General features: G+C 57.3%; 6 protein-coding genes and 1 non-coding gene across 7 annotated transcripts; 3 read left to right on the plus strand and 4 right to left on the minus strand.

Annotated features, from left to right (window-relative positions):
• Positions 1–18: 18 nt before the first annotated feature.
• On the minus strand, positions 19–1,254 carry BO95DRAFT_510966 (M24 family metallopeptidase; the record flags this gene model as incomplete). Its single annotated transcript, XM_025591394.1, has 1 exon — positions 19–1,254. One exon carries the CDS (start codon positions 1,252–1,254, stop codon positions 19–21), a length of 1,236 nt encoding a protein of 411 aa, XP_025446925.1.
• A 344-nt stretch (positions 1,255–1,598) lies between these two features.
• BO95DRAFT_t32 lies at positions 1,599–1,705 on the plus strand. Its single transcript has one exon. It is a non-coding gene; the product is annotated as a tRNA-Met (tRNA).
• A 1,201-nt stretch (positions 1,706–2,906) lies between these two features.
• Positions 2,907–4,031, plus strand: BO95DRAFT_500889 (uncharacterized protein; the record flags this gene model as incomplete). The annotated part of the gene is made up of 1 exon (XM_025590990.1): positions 2,907–4,031. The coding sequence occupies one exon, from the start codon at positions 2,907–2,909 to the stop codon at positions 4,029–4,031; it is 1,125 nt and encodes a 374-aa protein (XP_025446926.1).
• A 473-nt stretch (positions 4,032–4,504) lies between these two features.
• BO95DRAFT_352808 (DUF4246 domain-containing protein) lies at positions 4,505–6,470 on the minus strand (the record flags this gene model as incomplete). Its single annotated transcript, XM_025582151.1, has 5 exons — positions 4,505–5,041; positions 5,099–6,085; positions 6,134–6,212; positions 6,275–6,348; positions 6,405–6,470. 5 exons carry the CDS (start codon positions 6,468–6,470, stop codon positions 4,505–4,507), a joined length of 1,743 nt encoding a protein of 580 aa, XP_025446927.1.
• A 458-nt stretch (positions 6,471–6,928) lies between these two features.
• On the minus strand, positions 6,929–8,091 carry BO95DRAFT_510968 (acyl-CoA thioesterase). Its single transcript, XM_025591395.1, has 2 exons — positions 7,885–8,091; positions 6,929–7,815 (listed from the first exon to the last, which is right to left on the minus strand). Exons 1-2 carry the CDS (start codon positions 7,996–7,998, stop codon positions 7,042–7,044), a joined length of 888 nt encoding a protein of 295 aa, XP_025446928.1. The 5' UTR covers positions 7,999–8,091; the 3' UTR covers positions 6,929–7,041.
• A 577-nt stretch (positions 8,092–8,668) lies between these two features.
• On the plus strand, positions 8,669–10,269 carry BO95DRAFT_510969 (MFS general substrate transporter; the record flags this gene model as incomplete). The annotated part of the gene is made up of 2 exons (XM_025591396.1): positions 8,669–8,916; positions 8,964–10,269. Exons 1-2 carry the CDS (start codon positions 8,765–8,767, stop codon positions 10,267–10,269), a joined length of 1,458 nt encoding a protein of 485 aa, XP_025446929.1. The 5' UTR covers positions 8,669–8,764.
• A 1,196-nt stretch (positions 10,270–11,465) lies between these two features.
• On the minus strand, positions 11,466–12,617 carry BO95DRAFT_438741 (uncharacterized protein). Its single transcript, XM_025585589.1, has one exon. The coding sequence runs from the start codon at positions 12,578–12,580 to the stop codon at positions 11,654–11,656; it is 927 nt and encodes a 308-aa protein (XP_025446930.1). The 5' UTR covers positions 12,581–12,617; the 3' UTR covers positions 11,466–11,653.
• Between the last annotated feature and the right edge of the window lie 904 nt (positions 12,618–13,521).

Here is a 13,521-nt window from a genome sequence, read left to right on the forward strand (position 1 = left end):
GTAGACTCATAACCCCGACTACACCACAGTCACATCCCCATCAGCCCTCACCGTCACCACCCCCTCCGCAAACCGCGTCAACCGCTCCCACCCCTCCGCGGTAACAAGAAACGTATCCGAGAACTGGACACACGCACCCCCCGCTCCAGGGACAAGAATATTGACCTCCACCGCAACCACCATGCCCGCCTGCAGCATCCTCTCCTCCCTCTCCTCAAGAAAAAACAGCTCATGCGGCCCCAACCCCACCGAATGCCCGATCCGCCCCGGGACATACGCCGCGTACCCTCTCACCTCATACCCCCGTACAGCAGCGCGGTACAGCTCCCGCACCGCCGGCCCGGGCCTCAGGAGCCTCAGCACCTCGGCCCGGATATCCAGAGCATCGCGCATCGCGCGCCACGGCGAAAGACCCCCCAGCCCCAGCCCCAGCCCCACCTCGCCGATCCAGACCGTGCGCTCCAGCTCCGCGTGCATACCGTTGGCCACCGCCCACACAAACACCGAGACACTCTCCCCGGGCCGCGGGACCCGGGGAAGCGGGTTATCGCACCCGAACGCCTGCCGCGGGCCCGAGAGCACCCACGCCGTCAACCCGCTGTTGACCCCGCCCTCGGGGGATCCGAAGTCGCAGATCTCGACGCTGGGGTAGTGGGCCGCCCAGTGCGCGTGCATGCTCTGCAGCGCGGCGAGGACGGCGTCGCGCTCGCTGGTGCTGGGGTGCGCGAGTGCGGCGATGGCGGATTCCATCCCTTTCTCGGCGAGGGTGGCTGCGATGCGGGTGTGGGCGATCTCATCGGGGTCTTTGATGGCCCTGCTGGCGTGGAGGAGCGGCGTGCAGTTGGTTAGCGTGGCGGTGGGGAGCGTGTGGCGGAGGAGGGTGTGTTGGGTTGCGGGGAGGGTGTCGTGCTCGATGCCGATGGTCGGGTGCGTGGGGAGGTCGCAGCCGTCCAGGAGGGTGGTCAGGGCGACGGGCCAGGTCGGTGCGAGGGTTGGGGCTGGTCCCCAGGTGCCGTACAGGTGGATGGTGGGCGTCCAGGCGCTGGACTTGGCGTGCGTGCTGCGGAGGGCGTGCACCAGGAGGATGGGGCCGGATTGCCGCGGGAGGATGACCAGGACGGGGTCGGAATAGATGATCGGGTTGAAGCCGGAGAGGTAGAAGGATGAGGTGGGTTGGGTGCAGATGATGGCGTCGAGGTTGTGGGCTGTCATCTGGGATTGGAGGCGTTGCACGCGGGGTGGTGGAGAGGCCATGACAGGGAAAGACGTGGGTAGGAATGGGGTTGTATCAGGGCTCGCTTGCAGATGGGTCAGGGACGGTACGGGTGGAAATTATATATCTCTCGTTCACGTCGTCAACAGTGCATGCGTGGCTCGCTTGGAGGTGACGAGGCGATATCTCAGCCATATTGAAGTATGTTGACTACTAGTAGCTTCCCGAATACGCGAGTCAAAGTAGTGAGATGGTGGAGTGTTGTGGTCCCGAGTGTATAGTTAGTTGGCTGAGATGGGTCGGTGTTGTTGGATGATCGTCGGGAGTTGTGCCTCCGCTTCACCCCTGTCCATATTGACAACATTTTTGCCGACTTCAACAAGCGGTCTCCATGGTGTAGTGGTTATCACGTGGGTCTCATATGCAAATATGACTTGGAAGTCGCACTTCCAGGACATCCCAAGGCCGGGAGTTCGATCCTCCCTGGGGACATGTGTTTTTGCTTGTTGCCTTTTCTGGTCGGGCCATTGCACAGGAAGAGAGTAGGGAACGCGCATTGAAAGGTCAGTCAATGCACATCGTGCGATCAGATTATGGAGTACTCGCAATCCCCAACCTTAACCGCCCCCCTATCTTTATCCCTGCTGCCATGCCGATACTGCCACCCCAACAACAGCAAAGGAATAACGCGAAGACATCGCCCCCTTTACCGTCATCTCTCTGCTTCTGACTCTCTGCTTCTGAAACAGCACGACTCTGCTGCCTCTGACGATTGATCTTTCTCTACGCACGGACCGAAAGGTCACCCTGACCACCCCACAGACCCGACAAATCCCGACTAAGAACGGGGGCTATTGAAGCTTGTAAGAACCCATGTCTCAAATGCCCCTGAGTTGGCAACGGACATCCACTCGAAGAGTCTAGAGCAATTGAATCAATCTGCATGCCACCACTGCAGAGGATAGCACCCCTGGCCTAGACCGAGTCCTGCAGTTCTCCCCAATTTATACCATTGGCACCCCCATCATACTCTCCATAGCTAGGTAAAGATAGAATATCCTGCTCAGCGGCTAATGATTATGCTGCCGCCTCAACAATGTACATATATCGAGTGCAAGGTCAGACAAGGATCCCAAATCGTGAAGACTGGGTTGCGCGAGGACCTGGCTACTCGCAGTCTGCTCTTCTTCCTCAAATCTCCCTCCATGCCGTTTGATCCGTAGCATAAACCATTCGAGCGTCAGTGTTGGCCCATCCTGGACTCGGCTACCTCCGACGGAGGAATTGACCACCGCTCGTACACCCGAAGCCTCATTTGTCGCAGCTGGAGACAGGCAAGCCGAGGAGATATCTGTGCAGACGCTATGATCCCATTAGGCTCTCAACGGAGCTGGAAGACTGCGTGGAGGCCCGTGCCTCAACCCAAAAATCCAAGACATCGAGTTAGGGCTCCCGGCAAGGCCTAGACCGGTCAACTGGCAGTGTGCAGTCCAACACTACACAGACACCAATACCTTCACCTATCACCCCTTAAGATATCCAGGGAAAAGGAGAACATGATTCTCTTCAATCGGGGCTGACCAGATCTCAGCATATAGTTAAATAGCGCCAAGGGTCGTGAGAACACAGCACCCTCAGTTCATGTCGAAGCCCTACTCCTCAACTCATCACTCGCACCCCCGACCGAATTACCATGTCCACCCCCCAGCTGCTATACTTCCACTGCCCCGAAGCGGCCCTCTCCATCCGCGCGAAGCTCCTCGCCGCGGACAACCCGGACGTGGCCGCGCAGCTGGTCGCCCACCTGCCCCTGCAGAGCACGCTGGGCCACGTCGTCATCTCCGGCGAAGCCTTCTGGCTGCCGACGCGCATCGTGCACCTGGGCCGCGACCACCTGGTCCCGCGACACCCGGGGGCCGTCTATCTCAACGCCGTCGGGGGCTCGCTGTGCCTGACCTACGGGCGCGTCACCGAGAGCGCGCCGGTGAACAAAGTGGCCGACGTCGAGGCGGCGGACCTGCCCGCCCTCGTCCAGCTGGGCCGTCTGGTGTACGAGCAGACCGTCGCCAGCGCGCGCCACTCCCTCCTCACCATCCACGTTAGCCTGCATCCTGACCCTCACAGCCCACCCAAGCACAACCTCACGCTCACGGCGGGGAACCACCCCCAAGGACCCGAAAACAACCACTCCCGCCCCCTCGACAAACCCCTCCCAACCACAACCCCTCCACAGCCCCAAACATGGCACTCAGCCCTCACCACCATAACCACACAAACCACCACCATCTGGCAGCACATGCCCCCGAGCATCCACCGCATCAAATGGGGGGTAATCCCCAGCGGCGCCGGCACAGGCGCCCAGTACTTCTCCGTGCTGGTGCACCTGAGGTCCTTCCTCCTGCATCTGGGCGGCGACGTCCTCTACCGTCTGCTCAAGATCTCGCTGTACCCCGACCTCCCCTTGGCCGTGGTGCAGCGCATGACCCGCGAGTTCCTGGTGGCCAACTTCAATACCTTCGATATGTTGGTCGATCTGGGGCTGGAGGAGATGCGGGTCATCGGGGAGGTGTATTTGGGCGGGCTGGGGAGGGTGGCCTGTAAAGGGGAGTATCGCGTGTTGACTGGGGCGTTATTCTCCTATGTCTGTCGCATGCATCGCTGGGTGCATTTGGTTTTTCCGTGGAATCTTGGGGTCGCGTTTCCGCATCGGCGCGTGGAGGAGATTTTGGGGGTGGCGGGGGTGGGAATGGCATTTGGAGAGGGGGTGGATGGGCTAGATGGAGGAGGTTTGGAGGGAGGGGTGAGGGTAAGGGTTTAGGGAAGAGAGGGTGGGAGGTTCGACGCGATGGGGGTGAAGGGCGTGGTTGAGAGGGTGGAGGAGGCACCGATTTGATATCGTTTCAAGTCAGGGATGAAGGCTGCAGCTGTGGTTGGCGTGTGGGGTATATATTTGTCACATACCAGATTGATCTGTTCTTGGTTTGCTGTATAGAGTTTTCTTCAGTCGTCTTAATACTCTACTCCAGGCATGGAAATATCATCCAGGGCCTTTCTTGCTATGTAGCTGAAGAAGAACAGTGTGTAGGGAATTGAACCTGACTCCTTCAATTGCAGACTATGGATCACGACGATGCTTAAAGCCAAGTGAAAGGCTATAGACCCGACAACAAGTGGTGATTACCTGCGCTGCACGGTGCACAGTTATCTCTGAAACCCATCCGGCTGTATCTCCTCAAGCTGTCAGAATAATTTCATTGTGTACATGTACACTACATTCACCCTGGCATACCCCTAATGCTCACACAGCGAGAACGAGCCCGTCTCAAATGCGTCATTCTGCTTGTCCTGGAACACACTCCGCTCCTCCATCAACTCCAACCGATACGACTTCGCCTCCTCCATGGTCATCAACCCCTGCGCCAACGCCCCCTGGTCACCCGCCCACTCCGCCTGCTGCGGCGGCACGTTAGCCGTGGAGATCACCCGACGGTGCGGGTCGATCAGGAACAGCGCCAGGATCTTGCGATGGCCCGGCTTCGTGGGGTCCGCCAGCGCGAACGGCGCCACGCGGTGCTGCACGGTGTTCGGGAAAGTGACCAGACGCCCCTCGGTGCAGACCACGCTGCCCAGGTCCTGCGTGAAGTGCGCGCTGTCGTTGTGGCCATCGACGTCCGCGCTGAACCCGTACACCGCGTGGATGAACTCGTGCCGATCCTGCTCGTAGCCCATGTCGTAGATCGTTTGGGCCCGGTGGCGGAAGGCGAGGCGGCTTTCCGTGATGTTCGCGCTGTCGTAGTAGTAGATCGCTGTGGCGCAGATGCGTTCATTCTACAGTGGAAGTGAGCTTTAGCATCATTTGATATTGAGGTGAGGGAAGGGACGTACCAGCTGCCCTTCGATGTGCCAGGACCCGCCCTCGTAGGTCGGCTTCTCGGGCGTCAGTTCGATGTTCGCCAGCTTGACGATCACCTGCAGCCCGGTCTCGCGGAACTTGTCGCGCAGATCCATCGGCCCCTCGTAGGAGACCTTCGGAGGCACGAAGGTGGGTCGAGGCTCGGGGAGCTTGATGGGGCGCGCCTTCCACCATGCATCCGAGCGCTGCTGATAGTCATCCTCATAGCCCTCCTCGTCTTCTTTCTCGCTCTCCCATTGTGGCTCCGGAGTCGAGCGGTCCAGGTACTCCACCCGGTCGTAGAGGATGCGGACATTCTCGTGCTGCCGAGTTCTGGTCAAGCTTTTGTTCCACTGCGGGATGGCGCGGGCGATGACGTTCTCGACGACCGCGTACAGGCTCTGATGGCGCTGCGGGTGGAGGTTGTTGATGTACGAGACGATGCGGCAGTCGTCGTTGTCAGAAAACTCCACGTCGCACGGAAGCCATTGGAATTTCTGGCTGTAGACCTTGTAGCCCGAAGACATCCAGCGCCAGTGCGGATCGCGGCCCTGGCCTTTGGATTCGTCCGTGGGCACGGGCAACACATCTCCGTGGCCGAGGTGCTCGAGACAGTTGGCCACGGTCATGGTGCCGTCCGGCAGGATGCGCGTGCGGCCGTAGAGGAGCGGAAATAGCGAGGGATGCACCAAGTCGAGGACCTTGTTGTCTGAGCCTGGGTGGTAGTCTTTCGCCTCCTCGGGGATGTCTTCCAATGGCGCTACGGCGTCCCGCAGTGCCTGCTGAAGGTCCTTGGGGATGGCTGTGTCAGACCGGACGACCCCTACGTGATCGAAGACGGCGAACGTCCCCTCCTCCTGCAGCACCTTTGCTTTCCACCTCATCTCGGCAATGATCGCGTCGACCATGGTGGGGGTGACGTCTTGCCCGGCCTCGGCGATCTCCTGGCGCCACTTGGCCGTGATTTCCTCGTCGAACACCTGAGCAGGGGTTAGAATGCGTTTCTCTCGGACTGGCTGGTGATTTACCTTGCGGTCCCAGTTGGGCTTCTCGGAGATGGTGTTCATGATTTGCAGCATGAGGATCTCGCGGTGGACGAGGAGATTGCTGAGCGGACTGTTAGTCGGCGACGGCTACATTTGGTGTGGTACTTGGTTGCAGATGCTTACCCGATGTAGCCGTCATAAATATCTTTGCTATCCAGTGCATTGGGCAGTGTTACTCTTTTCAAGGAATATTTAGCCTGGGTTTATTAGCTTGAGAGTGAAATATAATCATGGGCTGGGTGAGGCATAATACCGGGACTGGGTGGTTCAATGGAAGGCCGTAGCCTGGGAGCTCGATCCGTGCAGGTGAAGTGGTCATGGCTGCTGCAATGCTAGTAAAGAAACGAGTGTACATGTGATGGAGTTGTGGTAGCAAGGATTTACTACTCAATAAGTATCGAGTTGGTTGTTGCATGTTTTTATCCAAGCCGGGATGGGAGTCCTGAGGCAGGAACGGGGTGTTCGGGGGGTCGCTGCCTTGACCCCTTTTTTTGGCCCAGTCTCTGCCTGCCAGGCACCCCAGGCACCTCCAGGCACCTCCAGGCACCTCCAGGCATCTCCAGGCATCACTCGGCATTGGTGGGCCGCCAAGCATCGATGTGTGATACCTGGCGATTCAGGCATCCGCAGGCAGCCAAAGACACGCCTCGGCAATTCCGGGTCGCAAGGCATCAATCTCGAGATATCTGGTATTCCAGGCACTTACTCCGGAGTACTCCGGAGTAGACACCCAGGCATCAGCACTGGCACTGCACGGGCATCGACTCTTCTACTGCTGCAGAATCATGCATTCCATCTAATCTATATCTATCATATGCTGAACAATACTCTAGTCTATATACCGGCTAATATGCACCCCATCTCGAATCTCACTTTCACCTCGTACCCCCCTAGGCAAACCCAGGACGGCTCATCTTCTGCACGTAATCCTGCAACAGCTTCTCCTCCTGGTCGACAATCGGCTGAATGACCGTCAGTCCGCGATCGATCTCCGTCTTCAACCGCTCCCACTCCTCCGAGTCTCCCGCCGGACCCTCCTTGCGCTGCACCGCCTCACCATTGGCATGGCCGTTCTGCGCGCCCGTCGCATGGCCATTCGTCTCCGCGGCAGCAGCAAAGAATGGGGTGTACCCGGCGGCCTCGAACGCGTCCGTGGGCGGGACGGTGTAGCGGCCCTTCTTGAGCACGTACTTGCTGATGGAGACGGCGTACAGGCGCTTGAGCAGCTTCTCGGGATCCTCCTCGCCGGTTCTCTTGCCGCTGGGCTTCAGGAAGTAGGTGACGATGTAGATCCACTTCTGGTCGAAGCTGGCGATGTGCGACTTGACCTCGTACCTGGTGTAGGCGGGGATCTCGCGCTTGAAGTTGGTGTAGACGCTGCCCAGGATGAACCCCAGGAACCCCTTCTTGCCCTGCTGCTCCAGCCGCTTCTCCAGCAGGGCGGCCCCCTTGACCACGATGCTGGACATCAGCGCCGTGCGCGACACATCTAGGTCCGAGAAGTAGGTCGAGTTGGACTTGTGCATGTTGAAGTCGATCTCCATTACGGGCGCCCGCGAGTAGATGCTGAGCGGGCTGAGGATCTCCGTGCTCGGGCGGGCGGGCTGCTCGACGGCCGGGGTGATCAGGTAGCCATATTTGAAGAAGTAGCGGTAGACGCGGATCTACGCAGCACGGAGGGTAGTTAGTGACAGGTGGTTGGCAGGTTGTCAGGAACGAAAAGTGACACTCACATGCCACACCAGGGGCAACGTCTTAAGGTTCAGCAAGGCCAGAACCAGGGCAGTTGTTTTCCAGAAGGTAGCCGACTCCCAGAGGCAGCTGGCGAATGAGCGAATGGCCTCCATCGCGAGGAATGTGCAGCGCTGTAGAAATTGGCACAACAGGCAGAAAAACACAAAGAGGGAATGCAAGGGCTTGAAGCCGGAAGAATGATCGACAGCGCCTCAAGGGGGTTGGGGCCATTTTCAGGGGAGAAAAATTCCTGGCGGTGGGTCCCGCTCGGCAATCGGAGCTGATAAGATAATCAGCAGAGCCGAGGCTGTTTTGACCGATGACGTCGAGCCTGGACTAGAGATGGTTCTAGACTGGGTATGGAGGGGGTGGATTTGATTTCCGAGTTCGGCAGCAAATGTGTATCTTTATTCTTTGAATCTAATAGAGCAAGATAAAATCTGATACCACTGACTCTATAGTATACCGAGTGCTGACCCACAACACGCTAGAAATACTTATATTAGCATCGCACTGCCCAGCCAGCCAGCCAGCGGAGTCAAACGTTCCTCCCGCTGTCATCTAAATATTGTACAACAATGTGGAAGTGCTGGAACAGACATTGTGCCCCTTTCATGAGTAAGATGCAGGTGACCTAAGCGAGAGTATACAATTCGATGCTCTACTAGCCCTAATAATAAGCTGCATGCAAGCATAGCCGTGTCTCGCCGTTTTCCCCCGCGGGAATAGCCGTCTGAGTCATATCACCCTCCCGCACTTCTTCCTCTGCTGATCGACATACAACTCATTTAACGCTCGAGTAGATAGCCTACGGTTGCCGAATCTCTTCGACAGGGTAGGCTCAAAACTACATCGAAGAGGTATATCCGTGACATAACAATGCCTCCACCACACGCCTCCGGAGACGCTCTGGTGGAGCACCAAAGTATCGAGTTATCCACCGTGTCTAGCGCGAGAAGCACTGGGAGACGGTCTGCGGGGCCGCCAACCCTGACTCTCAATCAGACTATTCCTCATCAAACCTCCAAGAAGTAAGCTCTAGTTGCTTTCCTCCCAATGACCAAAGCTCACCAGCCAGACAATTCATCATCATCGTCCTCTCCTCCTTCACCATCATCTTCACTTGCTGCGGCCTCAACTTCGCCTGGGGCGTCTACCAAGCCCTCTACGAGAACCTGTCCCACCAACCCAATACTCCCTTCACAGGGGCCTCGCCGGCCGAAATCGACCTGATCGGGACTGTGTCGTGCTCGCTAATGACCATCGGGGCCCCATTTAGCGTGGCGTGGGCTAAAGCCTTCCCGCCGCGCGGGGTCGCCTTCGTGGGCGGGTTCGTATTCGCGCTATCCCTCGTGCTGGCGAGTTTCGGGCAGCGGCTGTGGCACTTCGAGCTCGCGCAGGGAGTCCTCAACGGGATTGGAACGTGTCTTTGCTACATGGTAGCAGTGACGATCGCCCCGGGCTGGTTCACGCAGCGTCGCGGACTGGCGATGGGGATCATCCTGGCGGGCACCGGGGTAGGCGGGCTGGTGTGGGCGCCAGCCCTAACCGCCTGCGTCGAGCATCTCGGCTTCCGCAACACCCTCCGCCTGACGGGGGCCGTCTCCTTCACGCTGATCTCGGCCAGTAGCAGCGCCATGGCCTGGGAGCCCGGCACGCGCACGCAGATCGAGATCGAGAATTCCGCTCGCAGCAGCCGCAGCCGCGTCCACGGCCTGCTGAAGGTGCCCCTCGTCGACTGGCGCGTGGCGCGCTCCCGCCGCTTCATCGCCCAGGCCCTGGGTGCGGTCTTCCAGGCGGCCGCATACTACACCCCCGTCTTCTTCTATGCCTCATACGCTCAGACCCTGGGGTATAGCACGGCTGCCAGTGCCAATTTCATTGCGTTAAGTAACGCCTGTAACGCCGTCGGGAAGGTGGTCATTGGGTATTTGGCTGACCGCATGGGACGGCTGAATGCCTTGCTGCTGACCACCCTGCTGAGCGCGATTTCCACCGTCGCCTTCTGGCTTCCGTCCACGGTCGCGGGGGTGACCACCGAGTCGAAGGATCTGTTCATCACGTTCACCGTGCTGTATGGCATCTTTGCCAGTGCGTACGTCTCGCTCTTCCCCGCGAGTCTGGTTGAGTTGTTCGGGGCACAGAACTTTGCCTCTGTCAATGGGGTGCTGTATATGGTGCGCGGGATGGCGACGATGATTGGGACGCCTGTGGGCGGGGTCTTAATTCGGAGTGGGAGGAGTGAGACCCCCGGGGCGTTCCGGAATATGTCGGTGCTTGTGAGTGCGCTGTTGTTTGCGGCGACGATGTCGGTGGTCTGGGTTAGGGTTGAGGCGTTCGTGGGGATGGGTGGGGTGGGGAGTAGGAGTAAGTGGCAGCGGTGAGGTCTGTCCCTTCGCTGGGATTAAGCTGGTGCTGCGAGGCTATCGTTTGTTCCGCTTTACAAGATATTTCCTTAGAAGCTTGATTCCTCCCAAGAAGTGGTCGTGCTAGAAAGATGTGCAGCGTCTTCGAAAAGATGACTATACTGCTACATAAAAACCCGCAACGGACTCCTGTGCTTCATTGATAAGTTCCATCAGGCGACGAAATCTATCCATCCAGTCCTGATCGTCTTCGCCTTGTATTTTTTATGATGGCCTCGGACTTCATGTCATCTGGGTTGAAGCAAGGTGCTCATCCAGCAGTTGAACCACTGCATCGTGGCCATGAAGCTGGGCGCGTTTCCTTGCAGTCCAACGACCGCTGTGCGACCCGAAGCATCCATGGCGTTCACGTCCACATTGTTGATCCCAAGGAGTTGTTCGACAATTGACTGTCTTTCGTGGGCAGCCGCCCGAAATAACGGGGTCCAGCCCCCGGAATCCTTGGGAACCGGATCGGCCTGGTTTGCGAGCAAGAGACTTGTCATATCCAATCGCCCATGCTCGATCACGTACGTAATAGGCGTCCGTCCTTGCTTGTTTCTCATGTTGACATCGACCCGATCGCTGGCGAGCAGGAGCTGAAACATCTTCAACCTGCCCTTGACGATTACCCAGACCAGGGCCGTTGAGCCACCATTATCTTCAGAGTTGGCATTGACTCTCGAGTCCTGCAGCAGCAACCGGACCACCTTGCTGCAGCATGCCTCCGAGCCGTTCTGGGTGTCTTGTGCGATCGATGTCAGTCTGTCGGGGTCACTGTGGGGCACCCGGCGATTCAAGTCGCCCCATCCGATCTACACCGTCACCAAGATCGCCATCCCAGCTCCGCTGCCGGCGGAGGATATTCAGATGGTGGTCAATGCGCTGGAGCCTGAGATCCAAAAGCAGATGCATACTGCAACAGCCGGTAAGTTTCCCATTTATTACACCAATTCGAGGAGGAGAGAGAAATACTTGTCTATTACAATCACTGATCCCTTCGACCAGTCGTGCTGCCCCCAAGTGAATATTCTCTCACCGCATGAACAATTTTCGAAGCATCGGGGTTCCACCCCTGTGATAGGCAATTTGCCAGTTGTCGCCATGCTTGCCGACTGCCTCTGAACTGCGCATGAGACAACGGCCAGTATATAGGATTTAGATCCATACTTCCTGTCATACATGAGGTCTTCAATTATTTCACCCTACAACACAGTCTACTACTTCCACCGCACGGGTTACCCGGATAGAATGCATGCCTTCGCGTTGAGTATATTGTACAGAATCTCGAATTCGATCCAACAACACGCGGCTCCGCTTCCCTGCAAAATCGCTAATATCCGTGTCATACGGAAACCTCCTGTCACTGAGTTGCCATACCTGCAGCACACTCCATGGCAAACCCAAAACACCGGGCATACCATCCCTGGGACCAGTAGCTGAGCTCCATGCAATGCGGGGCGCCTCGAACCAGACTCCCATCGACACGCGCACTGCGCTTGAATGCCCGCACACACGTGTCGAGCTCGTCTTCGTCTGTGGTGAAAAATGGATCGTCCTCCACCAGCGCAAACATGACCGGGACCAGAACCTGGGATGCCCACGTCTCTTTCCACACTGGCAGCCAGGTCGTCGGGAAGTCGACAAGGTCTGGGAGCGGCGAGATCGCGTTCAGGCGCTCACACAGGTCCAGAACCTCGGCCGCCGCGGTTCCGGGTCGGAACATCACTGCGTCCTTGTACTCCCCAGGGAACTGGACGTGATCTGCGTCGATGGTCACAAAGGACGGGCCGCTGGCCCTCATTGCCGGCAGCTGCGTGTTGCCCATGCCGCTGGCGATGAGACCGCCCAGGGGATACAGCGGTGCATTGTCCTGCGCGTGGAGAGCCGCCGCTATGATACCTCCCGGGAATCCCAGACTGTGACTGAGCAGGATGATGCAGTTGCAGTCGTTAGGTATCCCGAAGTCGGACCAGATCTGGGGCAGAATGTATTGGTGCAGCCGGCGGCCGGTCTCTCGGTAGAAGTCGGTTCCTTCTGGGACTGGAAGAATCGAACTCGTGCCCCCGTACGAGGGACGGTCGATCGCCACGAATGGTGCCCCGAAGGCTTCGCTGCTCAATTGAGCAGAGTAACCGGGGATGCCCTTGAAATACTGGCTGTCGTAGCATCCACCATGAAGTCCGACGATCAGAGGACGGTAACGTAGATGAGATGTTGATGCTAGGGGGGTTGAATGGAAGCCTGTTACGGTCCCATCGTTGGATAGCTTGATGCGAAATGGCTGCATGGGGTTGGAGTGACTGAATGATTTTAGGGAAATTTCGTCGGAATGGAGTATGGCTGGTTAGGGAGTCAGGTGATAGATTTCCGATGATACCAAGCGGACAACTTAATCACGTGTGAAAATATGCAGGATCGAGCAGCGCAAATCACACTCTCGGTAGATACGTGATTTCTACGGTTATTTTGACTGACACTCTTTGATCTCAGCTCCGATGCGCGGCAAGCCGAGGGCAAGAATGCATTCTCGGATGTACCGTACGGTGAATACTACTTGCTGTGCTGCGCGGATTCGCTGTGGAAGGGAATCGGTAGGCAGTCAGCATCGGCTTACCCCCGCTATCTCCGCGCCAGACCATCTTAACTCCGTGACTGTCTCATTATCGCCAGGAATTGAAACACAACAGTCGTCCTCGATTGCATCGAACCAGAAGCGGCGTCACTCTAAACTCCTAATTCCGCTTAGTCCACTTTAATCGTTCCACTATTGCTTGATATGGTCTTTTTTTCCTTGATGGGACGAGAACCACCCCGGTCACGTGTGCTCCGAGTTCTTCGACACTAATAGTAAAACCCAAACTTTGCTGAAGTAAGCAGAACTCATTGCCCAATAATGAATTTTTGTAAAGAGTAATTGATCCAGCTAGCACCTATCAGACACTCACTGATCCCTCAGGGATTATTGGTAGAATGTGGCGAGGCGAATGTGAGGACATGGGAAGGACCGAATCTAGGGCCACAAGGAAGGTAGGATTATAATTCACGCATCTCTGCAAACATGCCTTGTTGTCTCTGACAAACTCAAGGACAATTTCCAAGTCTGCATATATACCGATACTTTGTGAGACCCAGTGAAAGCCCATTTGACAAGCACAACTCAATAATCAAGACAATTGCATAGCTAGACGCCAGAGGGGGACCAATTAGCCCATTTCTAGTAACCCAGAC

Source organism: Aspergillus brunneoviolaceus, assembly GCF_003184695.1.
Source record: "Aspergillus brunneoviolaceus CBS 621.78 unplaced genomic scaffold BO95scaffold_5, whole genome shotgun sequence".
Lineage (NCBI taxonomy): Eukaryota > Fungi > Ascomycota > Eurotiomycetes > Eurotiales > Aspergillaceae > Aspergillus > Aspergillus brunneoviolaceus.

Bases quoted from the DNA above. Each gene is read 5' to 3' on its own strand.
- BO95DRAFT_510968 (XM_025591395.1), bottom strand. From the start codon at position 7,998: ATGGAGGCCATTCGCTCATTCGCCAGCTGCCTCTGGGAGTCGGCTACC. The intron at 7,816-7,884 runs GTGAGTGTCACT...CGTGCTGCGTAG, and splicing joins CGTTGCCCCTGGTGTGGCAT to ATCCGCGTCTACCGCTACTT.
- BO95DRAFT_438741 (XM_025585589.1), bottom strand. From the start codon at position 12,580: ATGCAGCCATTTCGCATCAAGCTATCCAACGATGGGACCGTAACAGGC.